This window comes from Felis catus, chromosome C1, assembly GCF_018350175.1.
Source record: "Felis catus isolate Fca126 chromosome C1, F.catus_Fca126_mat1.0, whole genome shotgun sequence".
Classification (NCBI taxonomy): domain Eukaryota; kingdom Metazoa; phylum Chordata; class Mammalia; order Carnivora; family Felidae; genus Felis; species Felis catus.
In genome coordinates, this window is record NC_058375.1 from 213,242,318 (window position 1) to 213,260,432 (window position 18,115).

At 47.6% G+C, this 18,115-nt stretch overlaps 1 protein-coding gene and 1 pseudogene across 10 annotated transcripts in view; both read left to right on the forward strand.

Annotated features, from left to right (window-relative positions):
* ARMC9 (armadillo repeat containing 9) overlaps positions 1 to 18,115 on the forward strand; it is a 148,101-nt gene that overhangs the window by 105,931 nt on the left and 24,055 nt on the right. For 8 of the 10 annotated variants that reach the window (XM_019838848.3, XM_006935682.5, XM_006935684.5 and 5 more), the window contains one exon: positions 8,193 to 8,297. In XM_019838848.3, coding sequence (XP_019694407.3) covers positions 8,193 to 8,297 — 105 coding nt within the window. Of the gene's footprint in view, positions 1 to 8,192; positions 8,298 to 16,264; positions 16,386 to 18,115 lie in introns of all 10 variants that reach the window. The other 2 variants (XM_045034605.1, XM_019838852.3) reach the window with 1 other exon arrangement.
* Positions 6,445 to 6,576, forward strand: LOC111562000 (annotated as a pseudogene).

An 18,115-nucleotide genomic window follows, 5' to 3' on the forward strand; every position in this document is an offset into this window, starting at 1 on the left:
CTGCTACGGGGAAGCTTCGTATTAGAACATCTAAATTCATCTCAGCTCAAGTGCCTTTTTTATGAGGCATTCTTCATTTCTGGAAGTAATCAGTTATCCCTGATCTGCACCTTTAGTAACCTGATGCATTCCGCTCAAGTACATAAAGACCAGTAATTTTAGTAAAATTCCTCCCAACAATGGTATTTAAAACCCATCCTAATGAGGCATCTATTCTTGAAGCATTTCCTTATCCATCAGCTCCTTGCTTCACAAAGTAGATTTCAAAATATGTTTAATTTGGAATTCACAAGCAGCTGGGAAAAGTTAGCAGCGTGGCTGGTGCTGTTTTCACGGGGTGCCTTCCGGCCCCGGGGCGCCGCCACGCTCGGCCCCTCGCGCCGGATCGCGGAGAATAAAATTCTTCCCATCTAAACTGGGGGAAGCTAATGGAAAGGAGTTGCTTCCCTCCCCGGTAGACCACATACACTCTGATTATCACGGAACGTCTCCCCGGTTTGTCCGTTGCAGAAAGTGCTTAGACATCCTCAGTGGTTTCAATCTGCTTGGCACCCACTGAAAAAGTAGAGCAAGGGCCCCGCTATCAGCAGGCATCGTTTCTGGTAGGCTCTCTGCTTACATTTCCCACCACATCCAGTGCTTCCCTCTGCCTCCCCAAATCTCCCTCTGCACATAGTTTCCCAAGTGCTGCCACAAACGGATTGAATAGCACTGAATTAAGCTCTTGCTTCTCTTTGTTAACTTGCATTTTCCAACCCAACTGGCACAGCTCATTTTACGTGCGCTCTTTACGTTTCAGAAGTCCTAACGTGCCTCTGCTTCCTTTTCACTGATGGCAGCGTTTCTTAGGAAAACCAGGGTTGTTACTTGTCTCTATCCGTGCAGTACATGGCTTTTCAAAACCGGAGAACTTAAGAAATGCCCTCAGTCTGTAAGTTGTGATTTTCAGGGAGGCAGCCAGATGATCTCATCTGACGAATGGAGAAACTGAGACACGCCGACAAGAATCACGTCTTTACGAACTCACAACCTCAGTACGCTTTCTTAACCAAGAACTCTCAATTTAGTCACGATTGCCATGTCCGTTTCCCTGCCTTTGTGCCTTTTACACTAACCTAATGTTCTCGGTGCTTCCCTACCACATGCACCAGAGGAAGCAAATTCTCCAGGCCGACTCTGGAGCCCAGGTTCTCTCTCTGGCCCCGCACGCACGTATCACACTGTGGCTCGAGTTAACTTCCATTGAACGGTTTTATATATTAGAGACCAAATGCAGAAATTGCCCTGTGTTTCTAGAGATTGGGGAGGGCCTATCAGTTGCCAATGAATTTAACTATAAAGTAGTTGTGATGAAAAAAAAAAAAAAATAACCCAGCTTCAACTTGTTTTAACTAAAAAAAAGAAAATTGAATACATATTTCAATGTATTTTTTTTTAAGTTTTTTAAATTTATTTTTGACAGAGACAGTGTGCGAGCATGAGCTGAGGAGGGGCAGAGAGAGGGGGAGACACAGAATCTGAAGCAGGCTCCAGACTCCAGGCTCCATGCTGTCAGCACAGAGCCTGACGCAGGGCTCGAACTCATGAACTGTGAGATCATGACCTGGGCCGAAGTCGGACACTCAACCGACTGAGCCACCCAGGCGCCCTTCAGTGACTCTCTTACTAGCAAGTTTAACTTGTGCTGAGAGTGTGTGTGCTTGTGTGTGTGTGTGTGTGTGTGTGTGTGTGCACGTGCGCACAGGTTGATTTGCAAGGGAGTGTCTTACATAGGTACTTGTCCAGGGGAAAGAAACACCCTTGCTTGCACGGGCTGAGGTTAGCCATCGACCACTGATTTTTCATCGAAATGGAATGTGGACGTTTGTGTTGTTTCCTAACGTTTCATATTCCGCCCTGGCAGGGGAGCGGTGTATCACCCGTACCTCCGTGAAACTGTGATTCATATGACCTCTTCCAGCCAGTGCCTGCAAGGCTTCGGTCCCTGGAAACGGGATGAAATACTACTCCACTGCCCGGAGCTCCCTGCCACTCGACCCTGACCACAGGGCCATTTTCCTGAAATAATCCTGTAATGTACACACTGTTCGATCGCTAAGATGTTGGCATTTTAGTAAACCAAACTCTAAGCCACGGCGGCACTGTAACTCTCACCTCGCTGTCCCAGAGCTGACCTCAGGCAGGGCCTCACAGATAGCATTTCCTTTAAGGACGCCGAGTGAAATTTCAGGATAGTGGGTGTACTAACGCTGGGCCTAGGTGCCGACTCAGGCGAGGCAGCGGGAGGAGAAGGCAGTTGCCCCATGGAGAGGAGTCGGGACTGGGGGTGAGGTTGCTCTTGAAGGCGGTGGTTCTAGGGAGGACAGGAGCGCACTTCCTGTTTGGGATTAGACGGGACAGGAAGGAGAGGGATGGGACCGAGGGCTCCGGAATGCCGCTGCGCCCTGCCCTTCGCCCTCTGCCCCGTCGAGCTCCCTTTCAGCCAGGCGTGGGGACCCTCGGTCCTCAGAAGACCCGGGCAATCCAGCCTCAGCTTCCTCAGAAACAGGCTTCTCTGCAGGGCCCCAGGGGGCGGAGTCCCAAAGATCTGGGCAGAAAGGGGCTGCCCCCAGCTTAACGTTGAGACTCCTGGCCTCCAGGCCAGCCTGTCACTGCGGACTGGTCACTTCTCTCAGTCTCAGGGTCCACACTAGACAAAATAGGTGTAGTAAAAGTAATCCAGACAGAGTCACTGTGAGAGCTTCAGATGTAAAGTGCCATGGAAATAAATGCAAGGTGGGTTCTTCAATGGTGCTGCGGTACAAGGGCATCACAGAGATGCTGTCGTATGTAAGCTGGCGGGGGAGTGTCTGCTCAGCTGCCCAGGCCACAAGTAAGACAATGCTGATTGTTAGAGAAGGCTCTGTGCCTTTAGGGACCACCTAGAATAAGTCAAACCCCCTTTTCTTAAGACAGCCTGCCCTAGGTGACGTTATCTAGTGATGGCGGATGGCCCTGTCCATCTGTGTGCTAAAGAGAACTGAGAGAGATGGCCTATCCCCCCAGCAACAGCCCTGCCTGGAGGCTGCCCTCACGGGAAGGTGAGCCCTCAGATCCCTTGAAACCTGACTCAGATAAATCAAATTCACAAGAGACCGGGGCACCCAGAATGGCCAGATATTGGTTTGAAAATAAGGACCGGCCACACATGTTTGCAGAATGGAGCTCTTTCTTCTTGTTGGCAAGTTCAGAGGAGCCAAATTACAGGTTGTTGAGTGGGCAAGGAATCGGGGGAAGGATTGATTAGAGATGATCTCAGGGACCGTTGTCACCAGGCCTGGGGCATCCCTACGCCCCAAGGCTGGACCAGCACCTGACTGCCAGCTTCCTCAGGGTCCCATCCTCCCTTTTCTCACTTCCATCGCCACCCAGCCCCCTTCATAGACACATTCCTTCCTTAGTCCCTGCCAGGTGAAGGTCTGGTCTGTTTTGGGTTGATCTCATTGCTGGTCCCCCCACTACCCAGTTCCATCCAGTGGTAACATCTGGCAAAACCATAGTATATCACCACAGCCAGGATTTTACCACTGAGACACTCAAGACCCAGAGGATCTCCATGACCACCAAGGTCCCTTTTACAGCCACCCCTACTTCCCTCCCACCCCCTGTCCTCCATCACCCCTGGCAACCAGTAATCTGTTCTCCAGTCCCACAGTTTTGTCATTTCAAGAATGTCACGTAGACGGAATCATATAGTTTATAACCACGAGGACTGGTTTGTTTCACATGACGTAGCTCACTGGAGAGTCATCCAGGTTTGTGTGTGTCAGTGATTCCTGGTGTGGGTGTGCTGCGGTTTGTCTCATCGTCCTCCTATGGGGACATCTGTCATTCTCTGTTTTGAGTTATTACAAGAAAGCTGTTACGCGCATTCATGTAGAGTATTGTATGACCATGAGTTTCCCTTTCTCTGGGATAAATGCCCGAGAGTGTAATTGCTTGGTCGTATGTAGTTGTGTGTTTAGCTTTTAAAGAGACTGCCAGATCTTCCCAGAGTGGCTGGACAAGTTTGTGTTCCCACCAGCAGTGTATGAGGGATCCAGTTTCTCTGCATCCTCTCCAGCATTTTTTTTTTTTAATACGTTTATTTATTTCGAGAGAGAAAGAGAGCAGGGGAGGAGCAGAGAAAGGGAGAGAGAATCCCAAGCAGGCTCCATGCTCTAAGTGCAGAGCCAGAAGTGGAGATCCAACCCATAAACCATGAGATCATGACCTGAGCCGAAATTAAGAGTCAGAAGCTTAACCGACTGAGCCGCCCAGGCGCCCCCTCACCAGCATTTCTCATGTTAGCCATTCTGACAGATGAAGAGTGCCATCTCATTGAGGTTTTAATTTACATTTTCCTGATGCCTAATGATGTTGAATATTTGTAGGTGCTTATCTGCCACCCATAGATCCTCTTTGGTCTCTTCATGTCTTTTGCCCATTTTCTAATTGGATTGTTTGGGTTTTTCCTGTTGAGTGTTGGGAGTTTCTGGTACGTTCTATAATCAGATACTAGTCCTTTATCAGATATGTGGTTTCCAAATCTCTTCTCCCAGTCTGTAGCTTTTTATTCTCTTCGCAGGGTCTTGCAGCGAAAGATTTTTTAATTTTCAATTAAACCCAGTTGATCAAATGTTTCCTTTTATGGAATGTGCTTTTGGTGTCAGGTACCAGAACTCTTTGCCTCATGGACCTTTAAGACTTCCTTCTATTTTTTTCTAACAATTGGATAGTATTACATTTAAGTCCATGATCCATTTTAAAATAATTTTTAGATAAGTCACGAGAGTTCGATTGAGGTCCATTTTTTTCCTATGCATGTCTAGTTGTTCCAGCGCTCTTTATTGGAAAGGCAGTCCTTCCCCCATTGAACTGCTTTTACACCTTTGTCAAAAATCGGTTGGGCAAGGGTGCTCGGGTGGCTCAGTCAGTTAAGCGCCTGACTCTTGATTTTGGCTCAGGCTGTGATCTCATGGTTCGTGAGTTTGAGCCCTGCGTCCGGCTCTGCAGAGCCTGCTTGAGATTCTCTGTCTCCCTCTCTCCCTGCACCTCTCCTGTTCGCGCTCTCTCTCTCTCAAAAATAAATAAATATTTTCAAAAAATCAGTTGGACATGTTTGTGTACATCTGTTTTGAGGTTCTCTATTCTGCTCTGTTGATCTCTATGTCTGTCCCTCTACCGCATAGTCTTGAAACCTGTACCTATAGAAGTCTTGACACGGGGTATACTGATTCTTCCCACCTTATTCTTATTTTTCAAAATTTTCTTAGCTGTTCTAGTCCCTTTGCCCTTTCCATATAAATTTTAGAATAATTTTGTAAAAATCTGCAGAAAAATCCTTCTGGGATTTTGATAGAAATTACATTAAATTTATGTACCAATTTGGGCAGAACTAACAACTATGTTGAGTCTTTCAGTTCGTGAACAAGGTAGGTCTTTCCATTTATTTAGATCTTCAGTTTCTTTCATTAGCGCTTTATAATTCTCAGCCTACAAGTCCTATACATGTTTTGCTGGATTTACACCTAAGAATTTTTATTTTTTGTGAATTATAAATGATACTGTATCTTTAATTTCAGTGTTTTAAGTTCATCACTAGTATATAGAAATTGATTTTCATATATTTATCTTGTATCCTGTGATCTTGCTGAACTCACTTATTAGTTCTAGGATTTTTGAGGGGTTGATTCCGTGGGATTTTCTACATAGACAATCATGGCATCTCCAAATAGAGACAGTTTTTTTTTTTTTAATGTTCATTTATTTATTTTGAGAGAGAGTGAGTGAGCAGGGGAGGGGCAAATAGAGGTAGTTCTGTTTCTTCCTCTCTGATCTATATGCTTTTTATTTCCTTTTTTTTTTTTTCTTGCCTTATTACTCTGGCTAGAACTTCTAGCACTAAGAATGAATAAGAATGAATAGAAGCAGCAGGAATCCTTGCCTTGTCCCCAGTCTTAAGGGGGAAAGCCTCCAGTCTTTGATCATTACGTGTAATGTCAGCTATACGTTATTTATCGAGTACTCCTCTTTTCCTATTTTTCTGAGAATTTTTGTCATGTTGAGTTTTTTCATGCCTTTTTTCCATCCATTACTATGATCATATGATTTTTTTTCTTCACAAACCCCTCAATATTATGGATTACAATGTTTAAATTTTAAATATTGAACCGGACTCGCACTGCTGGAACAAACTGCACTTGGTCATGGTGTATAATTCTTCTAACATAATTGATCTGTTGCTCCATTCTGTTTGTTAAGATTTTGCTGAGGATTTTTTTTACCTTTCTCTTAGCTTGGTTGTTAAGGATTTTTGCATTTTTATTCATGAAGGACTTTGGTTTATATTTTTCTTTTTACGGTACTGTCTTTCTCTGGCTTTGGTAACACAAAACCTTCATGAAATGAAATAAGAAGTATTCCAGCTTTGCGCAGTGGCAGTATCGTAGCCAATGAGGTTTATCCGAGGCGCGATTATTGCTAATTGAAATAAGAAGTATTCCTTCCTGTTTTGTTTTCTTGAAAACATATAGAATTGGTGGTGTTTTTTAAAAGTTTGATAGATGTCTCCAGTGAGACCATATAGGCCTAGAGATTTCTTTCAGGGGAATTTTTAAACTATGAAGGAATTTCCTTAGTAGTAATAGGACTTTTCAGGTTATCTTAAAATTATATCAAAATTTCATATTGAGAGGCTTGTGATAGTTTGTGTTTTTATCTGTGTTGTCAGAATTACTGACAACACCCATGTGTGCAGAATTACTCATAATGATCCCCCTTCCTTTTGATATCTCCCGGATCTGTAGTAATATCTTCTGTTTCATTCCTGACATTGGTCAGGATAATTTTATTAATCTTTTCCAAGAACCAGCTTTTTTCTTTGACTCATTTTCTCCCTTGTTATTCTCTCTTCCTTTTCATTGATATCTGTTCTTTATATTATTTTCTTGCTTGTGCTTGCTTTGGGTTTATTTTATTCTTTTTCTATGTTCTTGGGACTTCCTAATTTTTCATTTGTCTCAAGAATGTAATTGCTCACTGAAGCATTTTTGTGATAACTGCTTTAAAATCTATGTCAGATCATTCTAGTAGCATCTCCGTTACCTTGATGTTGGCATCTATTGATCGTCTCTTTTTGTTCAGTTTGAGAGAGCTTCCTGGTTCCCAGTATGATGAGTGATTTTTTATTTAAGCCCAGATATTTTGAGGATTATAAGACTTTTGATCTAATTGAAACCTTCTGTTTTAGCTGGCTGCTTCTGATACTGCTCTGGCGGCGGGGTTGGGGGGGGGGGGGTGGCGGTGAGGCTCCTCCTCATTGCCGCCAGGTGTGAATAGAAGACCAGGATTTACACTCAGCCTCTGTTGACACCCAGAGGTGGTAGGGGATGGGAGGAGACTCCTTGTTACTGCAAGACAGGGGTGGGAGTTCCGGATCCCTACGCAGCCTCGACTAGTATCTCTCTAACTAGAACAGGAAGGAGTGCCTCATTAGTGCTGCCCACAGAGCCTCCCCTGGCACCACAGAAACATGTGGGCAGTGGTAAAAGCATGAATCTCCACCAGGCCTCCGACGGCATCAGAGCATGGAGAGGGGGTAGCCCGTCACTGTCGGCTGGAAGGCTGGGCTCTCCACGTGGTCTCCACTCTCTCCTGGGGATGGGGGAACCTCATTACTGCCCAGGAGGGATGAAATTCCCCCTCCCTACTCGTATCACCCCAGCTGAGGATGTGGGGGTGCCTGATGACAACCCAGTGAGGGTAGAAGCCTGGACTCCCGAAGGCCCTGGCTGGGTCCCCAAAGACACAAGGAGTGAAAGGTGCTGAGTTCCCTGGTCCCTTAACCTCCCAGAGAAATTCTGAGAGCTGTGACTGAGGGAGACTGTTAAGTGTCTCATTGAACCTCTTCACACCTGTGGCCGTGGAGGTGTCCATAGGTGCCCAGCTTCCGAAAGAGGTGGGCTGGTATTTTCCCTTTTGGCTTCATGGTTCAGGTTATGAGCAGAGGACAGACTGCCCCTGAAGCCGTTTGAAATGCAAACCCACCAGTTGCTGTGGTTGGGCAGACGCCTTCTCGTTCCGTTGGCAGGTGCCCACTTGGGGACCCAGCTGTCTGGGAATGTGCAGCAGGGGGATCCAGAGCACTGACCCCCGTGTGTCCTTTGAAACAGGAGGACCATGACATTATGGAAGCTGATCTGGACAAAGACGAGCTGATCCAGCCCCAGCTTGGAGAGCTCTCAGGCGAGAAGCTTCTGACCACGGAGTACTTGGGAGTAAGTACCACATGAGGGGGTGGGGGAGAAGTAGAAAGGAGAGATGGGCCATTGATGCATTTAGCCTTTGCAATGACACATGACTGCGTGGTTTGGTCGATACTATGATACTACGATACTACGATACTATGTTTATGAGAGTGTTGGCCAGTCTGCTTCCAGCGGTCCTGAAGAGCACTGTGGCCCTAGCTACCTGTCACAGATAGAGCTGTCGGTGAACAGAAAAGAGATCAGGATATAACATGAGGGCACATGTCAGGAGCCTTCCTAACATCCAAAGGTGTGCCCGCCTCAGTAGTAATCACCCGCCTGTCCAGCTTCTTAATTTTCGTGTGCCTTATCTAGTAGAAGGGAAGACTGGCGGGTTTGCAAGTCATCGGCACACCGGTGATAGCTGAAACCATCAGAGCAGGCGAAGAGATGCCTAACAAAGCAAAGGGTGGAAAGAGAGAGAGAGAGAGTGAGGGGCTGAGGACAGAGGGGCAGACCAGCATGTCAGGAGTGGGAGCAAGAAGCGGGGCCTCTGAGAAGGACAGAAAGTGACGAGAGAGGCTTGAGGAGAACCAGGATAATGTAGCGCCGTGGGAATCGGAACGGAGGAGTATTTCAGGATGGATTGGGTGGCCAGTCCAGGCATCCAAGAGGCCTGTGGAGTCACACATCTGAGATGGGGCCATCATCTGAGCTCAGAGAGCTCCCCGCTGACTCTGATGCCCATCCAGCTCTAGGAGCCCCTGGTTACCACCCGCCAGCTAAACAGGGGAGGGCGTGAGGAGGGAGCTGCCGATTGGCCAGGAGAGGATGGCAGTGTCGGGGGCCCGCCCGCAGGTGTCTCACGAAACCTTGATCAGAAAGCACATCAATGAACAGGTGGAATGTTGGAGTGTGAGGTTTCTGAAGGGAGGAACAAGAGATGGGGGCCTGTCCGCTCTCCTGGGACAGACAGCAGAGCACACAGGAGTGCAGGCCATTGGCATTAAAAGGAGCTCCTGGAATTTTGAAGCTGCTGTCTGACTGGGTCAGTCCCGTGGACTGTGACATCTCGCATTAGTCAAGTAATTGCTGGAGCAGAAGGCCAGGAGCCAGTCTTTCAACAATCCTTGAACAACTTGCTCAACAAACAAGTCAGGGACAGTGACTTGAGAAGGAAAAGAATGTGGGTGCAGGTGGCATGAGCCTTGTAGGAGTAGACAGAAGCAGAAAGTGCCTTCCCATCACTGCCCCCATCCTGGCCCTCCTCATCTCACCCTGGGTACTGTTCTCCCTGGACACCTGCCCCAGTTTTCCTCACCTGTCAAGGAATTTCCGGGGCCCCAGGCTGGGGTACAGAATCTGCTGGTGGAACTTGACGTTAGAGGACAGCCAGAAGCCCATCTGTGGGAGCTTTGTAGACAAGGGTTTTGGATTTTCTCCCAGCCTGAGCTGGGAGAGTACTGGAGCAGGGGAGTGACTCAGTTTGACTTGTTTTAATGTATGAACTTGTATTTTCATTCTGGTTGCATGATGGAAAATGGACTATAAGGGGCAAGAGTGAAGGGAGATGACCCGAGGAGGCTCGGCCGGGGTTCCACCCTTACCCCCCCGTACCACCACCACCCACCACCTTGGCTCTGGTCATGGTCAAGGCCTATAGCCCATCACAGCCCTTTGAATGTCTCAAGGATCAAAGGAATCTAACTGACTGTGGAGGCTCTGTTTACTTTCAGTCAAGTGGGGAGGTGCTCCAGAAACGTTGGAAATGAGGCAGTTGGGTTCCAAGTTGTTGATGGAAGTCTGAAGCCCTAACTAGGCTTTGTTTCCCTTTGGAAGAGCACTGACTTTGGCAGGGAGGGACTGGGCTCCATTTGATAAGATGTGCGTTTTTGAAAGCAAGTTTCTCCTGGAGCACCTGGGTGGCTCAGTCGGTTAAGGGTCTGACTTTGGCTCAGGTCATGATCTCATGGTTCCTGGATTCGAGCCCCACATCGGGCTCTGTGCTGACAGCTCGGAACTTGGAACCTACTTTGGATTCTGTGTCTCCTCTTTCTGCCCCTCCCCTGCTCACGCACTCGCTCTCTCTCTCTCTCTCTCTCTCAAAAATAAATAAAATATTGAATGAACGAATGCAAGACTCTTTTGCTACATAGGCAGGAGATGAGAATGGAACAGGCAAGTGGGTGGGGCATCTTCAGAGGTGGAAGCCACGGCCGGGAACCCAGCCCTGCAGTGTTGGGACTTTCCCACAGACACAACCACGCAGGCATGTGATGGTCAGCAAGGACATTCACAGAACCTGGCGAACCGAAACCAAGTGTGAATGCAGAGCGATTTACAGCCCCTCTCCCAGGTGAAGTAAATGCTTATGCGATCTTAGGTTGAGGATGGTGAAGGTTTTTAAACAGCAACAAAAACCAAGGCACAGGACGTCTGGGACTCCCAGCTTAACCGTGCCGCTTGGTGGGGCACAAAGGGCAGAGCTCTCAGACCAACCAGTAACCTGGTAACCCAGGGCAATGGCATCTGGAAATGGCGTCATTTTTCCCTAGCGTGCAGTTCTAAATCTCCCTCCCGTATCTTCACTATCCTTTTACCAGGAGGACATCTTTGAATCCAGCAGAAAAGTTCCCTGCACGTTTGTCACTTACTTTTTGGTGGAGATATGAGTAACACGAGTACAAAGTACAGAAAGAATTCATTATATAAACGTGAAGACCCGGTGTCTTAGCTTCCTGGTGCCGGAAGGACAAATTAGTATAAAACACCGGAAGTTTATCCTCTCACAGTTCTGGAGGCCAGAAGTCCAAAATCAAGAGGCCCACACAGCCACGCCCCCTCTGAAGGCCCTGGGGGAGAGGCCCCCATGCTCCTCCAGCTTCCGGTGGCTCCAGGGGTTCCCTGGCTGGTGGCTGCACCCCTCCAGACTCCGCCTCTATCTCCACAGGGTCTTCTCCCCTTCTCTCTTTTGTGTCTCATAGGGACACTTGTCATGAATCTAGGATAATCTAGGATGATGGCTTCATCTCGAGATCACTAACTTAATTACATCTGCAGAGACTGCTTTTTGCCAAATGTCACATTCACCACATTCACAGGTTCATGGGGTTAGAACATGAGCGTATCTACTTGGGGCCACCTTTCAACCCTCCACACCAGGTCACCGTAGGATCTCGTCATGGAAGCAGTTTTAAAGTTAGAAAACAATGTGGGGCAGCCACTGGGTTACTGGACACTCCCAGTTTTGCCGTCTCTGCCCATCAGTCTTGCTAAGCTGCCCTCAGTCCCCCGATCTTGATTTGAAATCGACAGCCCGCCAGCCTCTGTGTGGGGCTCATTGATTTCAAAGAGCCGTGCCTTTGGCTCCGGTACCCACAAGGCTTTGAGTTCGCATCTCCGCAACTGCTCGTGCCCAACGAGGGAACCCGCTAAAAACAGAAGACATTTCACCAGGGACTGTGTGCCCAAAAGCACTCACGCCTCCTCTTCTGATGTACGAGGTAGACTGTAGATTTTTCAAGATCACTTGAAAGATACTGACTTTTTGAAACATTGTATCAGACTTTATATTCAAAAGTTTTCACCGAATTCATGCCATTTGCCTAACACATAGCAGAATGCCAGAAACTTTAAGACCTAGCTGTCACCTTTGAGAAGTTTATGAAAGACACAGAGCAGACGAAACTGTGCTCTTGGTAGGGATGCAGGTAACAGCAAGGAGTGGCAAGTGGGGCAGCAGATACCGTCGTGCAGGACAGAACTAGCCCAGGCTCTCTCAAAGCCCCAGACCCTCAACGTGGCTTAACGGTAGAGCCTAGGACCCTCCTCAGGCCTCCTTACCATAATCCCAGGAACTGGGTATGGGACACACCAATGATTTAGAAACTACTGGCTTGGGGGTGAGGGTGGAGGTATGGCAGGGGCAGCCCATCGGTATTGGGGGATGGAAGGAAACCCTTCCCAGGATTCCTGGACCCAGTGGCTCACCCCCTGCTAGGCATTTGGAGCCACGTCCTTCCCAGAAGGGCCCCGCTGCCATCCTGACCCTCCCGAGTGCAAGCAAACAGCTCCTGTGCACAGCAGAGCCCAGGCCACAAACAGTGCCGCCAACCACTGAGAACTCAGAAAGCCGGGACGAGAGAACAAGTCACTTCCTAAGCTTGCCTGAGCGTGGCCATGGTCACGAGAAATGTGCTGCTTACTCGTAATTCTGGTAGAAAGCAGCACGCCTTGTTTCTTCTTTAGGCCGTGACTGTCAGCAGGTCAAGACTGATGATTTGCCAACTTCTCCTTGCTTATTTCTGAATTTTTTTTTTTTTGTATCATCCATACTATGCTGAACAATCATTTAATCCTTCCTGAAAAGAATGCCCCGATCTAAATAGCTTTGTCACCTCGGTTAAAAGGGGTGTGGATACGTATCACAGAATCTCAGCTTTTTGTTTTTATATCACAGTTTAAACCTATTATGAATTACCTTTAACAACAGTAATGGGCACGTCTTAAATCAGTTCAGCACACGTCATGGGCCAAGCCCTGTGCAGACCACTTCGTACATCTGACTCCATTTAATTTGGTCCACAAACTACGGGGGAAATCCTGCTAGTGTCGCATTTTCTAGACAGGAGAGCTGAGGCTGAGAAGGGGTAAGGGACACTCTCAGGTTTATTTGAAGCTGCTTGCTCTTGCCCTTTCCCACTAAGCTGTGCCACCTTCTGGAAGAGCTGTCGATTTTCCAGTGAATTGCCTGCTGCGTCTGAAAATTCAGAGAACTCCAGCTGTGGCACATTCACGGTTTTCTGTCTGGTCTAAGTTTCCTGCATAAACTCATTCTGCGGGGGATGCCTGCTGTAAAAGCTGGTCACTCCCTTCCCACCGTTTCCTCCCTCTGTCAAACGGAGACCCAAATTCGTTTCGTTTTCCAGAGATTGCCTGAAGGACGGGGTAGCCCTGCCTCCGAAGAATGTGTGTATGGAGGCGGGCCTGGGAATCCGCATCTTTATTACTGCCACCCCCCACCCCGCCCCAGTGGTCCTGAAGCCCGAGTCTGGGCCACGGAAACTTTGCCACTTGGGCGGCGGGCGCAGCTGGCCGGGGTGCAGGGCCGAGCCCGTCGGAGACAGGGCAGGGCCCCGGGCCCCTGCCATCCCACTGCCCGCCGTGGAAGCACACGGAAGGGCCTCGGTTTGCAGTTTTTGCTGTTAGATTTCTTTTTTCAAATGTGTCTCCACTTTGGAGCTTATTCTGATCACTTTCCAGTTATTCCTGCCCTGCCCGACTGATAGTTGAAGTCTCAGTGCTCTCTACATATTGGGAGATGAGTTGGAACCAAAAGTCCATATTCTTGTGTGTGAAAACACAACCAAACAAGCAGGCGAGAAAATCCCAAGCCGCAAATATTCCAAATCCATTTCTTTTTCAGTTTGTTTCTTGTATTTTTTTTTAAGTTTGTTTGTTTGTTTGTTTTTAACTAATCCCTATACCAAATGTGGGGCCTGAACTCACAACCCCAAGATTAAGAGTCGCGTGCTCCTGCTACTGAGCCAGCCAGGTGCCCTGTGTATGCTTCCTTCTAATTATAAAAGAAATAGGAGCGCCTGGATGGCTCAGTTGAGGCTCCGACTTCAGCTCAGGTCACGATCTCGCGGTTCGTGAGTTCAAGCCCCGCATCGGGCTCGCTGCTGTCGGCACACAGCCTGCTTCGGATCCTTTGTCCCTCTCTCTTCCCCTTCCCTGCTTGTACTCTCTCAGAAATAAATAACACGTTAAAAAGAATAAATTAAAAACATTAAAAAAAAAAAAGATGGGGGGTGGGAGGGAGGGGAGGATGGGTGACGGGCATTGAGAAGGGCACCTGTTGGGATGAGCACTGGGTGTTATATGGAAACCAATTTGACAATAAATTTCATATTAAAAAAAAAAGTCCCTCTAAAGACTTTTCCAAAATAAAAAATAAATAAAATAAAACAATAAAAAAGAAAGAAATACATGCTTATTATGGGAAAGTCCAAATAAACAGTCTAAACAACCATAATAAAACTCCACCCACCCAGAGGTAATACCACTGTTCCTTCTGTTATTCTTCCATTTCTCTCTGCACCTTCTCTTTCCTTTATTAGTTAGGACTGGCCCAGCTGCAAAACGCAGAGAATCTATCCATCCCGCTGATGATACTGAAGGATGTGGACTCCGGGCTCTTTGCATGTCTTTCTCCACTCCGCCTGTCAGTAGGAAGGGAAGACCCAGGTTTTGGGGGACCTCTGGTTTACAGGGCTTGGGAAGGCTTCTTTCAATAAAGGAATACAGAGTTAGTTATGAAGTGGATACTTAGTCCGAATGGGAATGAGAAAATAAATCACAGTAAAATTCACATTTTAAGAATTGACAGAAAAGTGATGTTTTTATTAATCAGCTGCCTTGCATACCTTATAGGGATTTTTGTTTGTTGGTTTTTGTTTTATGCCTTTTAATTGCCTCTACCTATATAATAATGAGTCTGTAATGTTTTCCACGGAGAGAAAAGGAAATTTGTCCTTCCTGTAACATATTTGATCAAATTTTGTTTCTCATTATTGATAGACTGGAAAAATCTTTTGGCCTCACATTTAGTTTTTGGTAATGCTGTTGTATACACCTTCAGGATTGTCGCTAAATTTGAGAACTCCCTCCTCAAATGTCTTCTACAAATAAGCTGTAAGATTTGGGGATATTTCAAGTTTTCTTGCACACTGATTATTCATAAATACCCTGACAACGCAGGGAATTTCTAGAAGCCATTCCTACCCCAGGACAGCTAGCGAAGGTTTGACTGTGCACCATGATTGGGAATCATCTGAATCTATGCGAAACCTGAATTAAATGTCATCGAGACTCAGCGCGCCCTTAGCTAAGTCCCAAATTGTCCCCCCTTAGCTACATCCCAACACCACGCCACCAACGTGAAGGGAAGTATGACAAGGGAAGTCAGAGGAGGAAGAAACAGCAGTATTAAGTGCTTGCAGTTAAAATATCCTACTTTTGCAAATGTTACAAAACACTGGACCATGTGAACACATTACTAGGGCTTCGTCTGGGTCTTGAAGCTTCAGTTTCATCCACTCCATGGTAGTTCTGCCTCAGTGAGGGAGCCCCTCATTCACACGCTTGTGGCCTCTTGGTCACGAGATGACAGAGGGAGCTCCCGGCACAAACCCATGATAAAGTCAGGAAGAAGGCCCAACAGGCAGACCAGCCAAATCTACCCCTTCTATGGTGCTCCTTCCCAGGGTTCCAGCTGGCGACCTCCACTGGATTCTTACTGGTCAGAACTGGGTCACGTGACCCCTAGCTGCAAGGGAGTCTGCAAAAGGGGTTATGTTTTTATTTAAAAAAAATTTTTTTTGATGTTCATTTATTTTTGAGAGAAAGAGTGTGAACGAGGGGAGAGTCAGAGAGAGAGGGAGGCACAGAATCGGAAGCAGGCTCCAGGCTCTGAGCTGTCAGCACAGAGCTTGACATGGGGCTCCGACTCACAAACCGGGAGATCGTGACCTGAGCCGGAGTCGGGCACTCGACCGACTGAGCCACCCAGGCGCCCCAGGGTGGGGAGTATTTTTAAGTAGAAGCATTTGCGTGCCATAGAATCAGAGTACTGTTGGTCAGGAGAGAATGAATATTGGGTGGACCGCAAAGAGTGTCTGCTTCAGCCTCCATGTCATCTTCTGCGCGGTGGGTGGATTGATGGGTGGATAGAGAGAGAGAGAACTTGTGTTTCCTTACAAAAATTCGTACTGCTTTATTAACATGTCACAACTTACGTGATTCGCCGATTCTCGAAAATTAGTCAATGGGAAATAACATTTTTTACCTCGATTGACATGTGTTGACCATCTTTTGCTATTAAATAAATTACATTCGGCTAAATCATATGCGGCATTTTTTTATTGTGGTTCAATAAGCTGCATTTTTTTAGGAGCAGAACCTTCTTTCAAGTAAAATCTCCATCTGTCACACAGATGAAGGCTGAGTCCTCTGGACGAATAAGGTGGCTGCCAGGGACCCGTTCCATTCTCTCTCCCAACCAGCCGCCGGAGCATTTCTGCAGAACTCGGTGTCGTCCACAGGTTGTTGGACTAGGTATCGTTTCAGATCTTCCCGGCCTAAAAGGGCCGCACTGAAAGTGAGGGGCCCAGAGAGGGGCCTGGGGACCTGTGGGCTACCGGGTGGCTCACGCTACAAGCACGGCACGTTGTCGGGTGAGAAGGAAACGGACCCTTCTGCAAGGCAGCTGCCCTGACACGCTGGGTCCTGCACACTTGACCCTCTTGCCCAAGGGCCTTTCCTCAGGCGTTTGAGTAACGGCCCAGACAGTTCTGGCCCACAGGCCACACTCCGTTTCTTCATCCCCTGGAAACCAGACAGATACCATCCACCTCAAGTTATTTCTGAGGCCCGTGTGGCTTTAAACAGATGGTATGGCTGGGGAGCCTGGCTGGCGCCGTCCGTAGAGCGAGCGCCTCTTGGTCTCAGGGTTGTGAGTTTGAGGCCCCCTGTTGGGTGTAGAGATTACCTGAAAATAAAATCTTTAAAAAAAAAGGGTGGGGGGAGATGGAATGGCCGACGGTTTTCCAAAGGCTGAAACACTCTCCGATGTACGTGATACGTTCCCTCTCCTCTAGGAAGGAGTTGGGAGGGTGAGCCCAGAAGGACCGTGGAGTGGAGGGGCAGGGGGAGGGTGGGGCTGGAAGGCACCTATTCACCGTCTCCCCTTTTCCAGTAGCTAAGGACTTCACCTTCTGAGCCTTCTTTGGAAAGACCCAGGCGTTCTGTCGGGAAGTATGGAGAGGGAAAGAGAAACACGAGTGTTCCTGGGGTGCCTTTGAGAATCGGACCTGAGGGGCCTGCTTCCCTGATGGGTCGTGCAGCCTGTAAAGTTACCCCGCATACTAGATGGGGCAGCACGACCGTGAGCCGAAGGGAAGTCCGAGTAAAAGCAGCCGGCGGAGTGAAGTGATTGCGGTTAAAATAGCCTCTTTTTGCAGATCACACAGGAGATACAAAGGGTACTGCCTGCTAGTTCTTACTTGGAAAGCTTAATTAGGTTCCGTTTCCGGGGTGCCTGGTGGCTCAGGTCATGATCTCGCGGTTTGTGGGTTCGAGCCCCACATCAGGCTCTGTGCTGACAGCTCGGAGCCTGGAGCCTGCTTCCGATTCTGTGTCTCCCTCTCTCTGCCCCTCCCCCACTTATACTTGCTCTCTCGCTCTCTCTCTCTCTCTCTCTCTCTGTCTCTCAAAAATAAACATTAAAAAAAACTAATTATGTTCCATTTCCTCCCCAGAAGCTCACACTTTCTCTTTCCTCTTGTCCTGCTCCTCTTCACACTCCCACCTGTCCGCCCCTATCTTCACCAGCCCAGGTGCGGCCCACCCTGCCCACCCTCCCTCGCTGGTGCTGGCCCCACAGCACAGTGAGGCCCTTTTTTTCTCCCTACCTCAAACACTAGATAGACCCTAATAACTTCTCAGCAAAAATCAAGAAATCAAAGATGTAATTCCAATTTTTAAAAAAGTGTCTGCTTTGTTGTTGTTGTTTTTACTTTTTATTTTCAAATAATTCTAGGTTCACAGGAATTTGAAAAAGTGCAGAGAGGTCCCATGTGCCCTTCTCCCCAGTTTTCCCAGGGATCCCATCTTATAGGACTGTAGCGCCATATCATACGGGCAATCCACACTGGCACAACCCACAGACTTTATTCAGATTTCACTAGCTTTACAGTAATTTCTCTTTTAAACAAATTTTCTGAAGTGTTAATATAATCATATTAGAGAACACTTGGAAAGTAAAGAGGAGAAAAATTCCTCTTGGT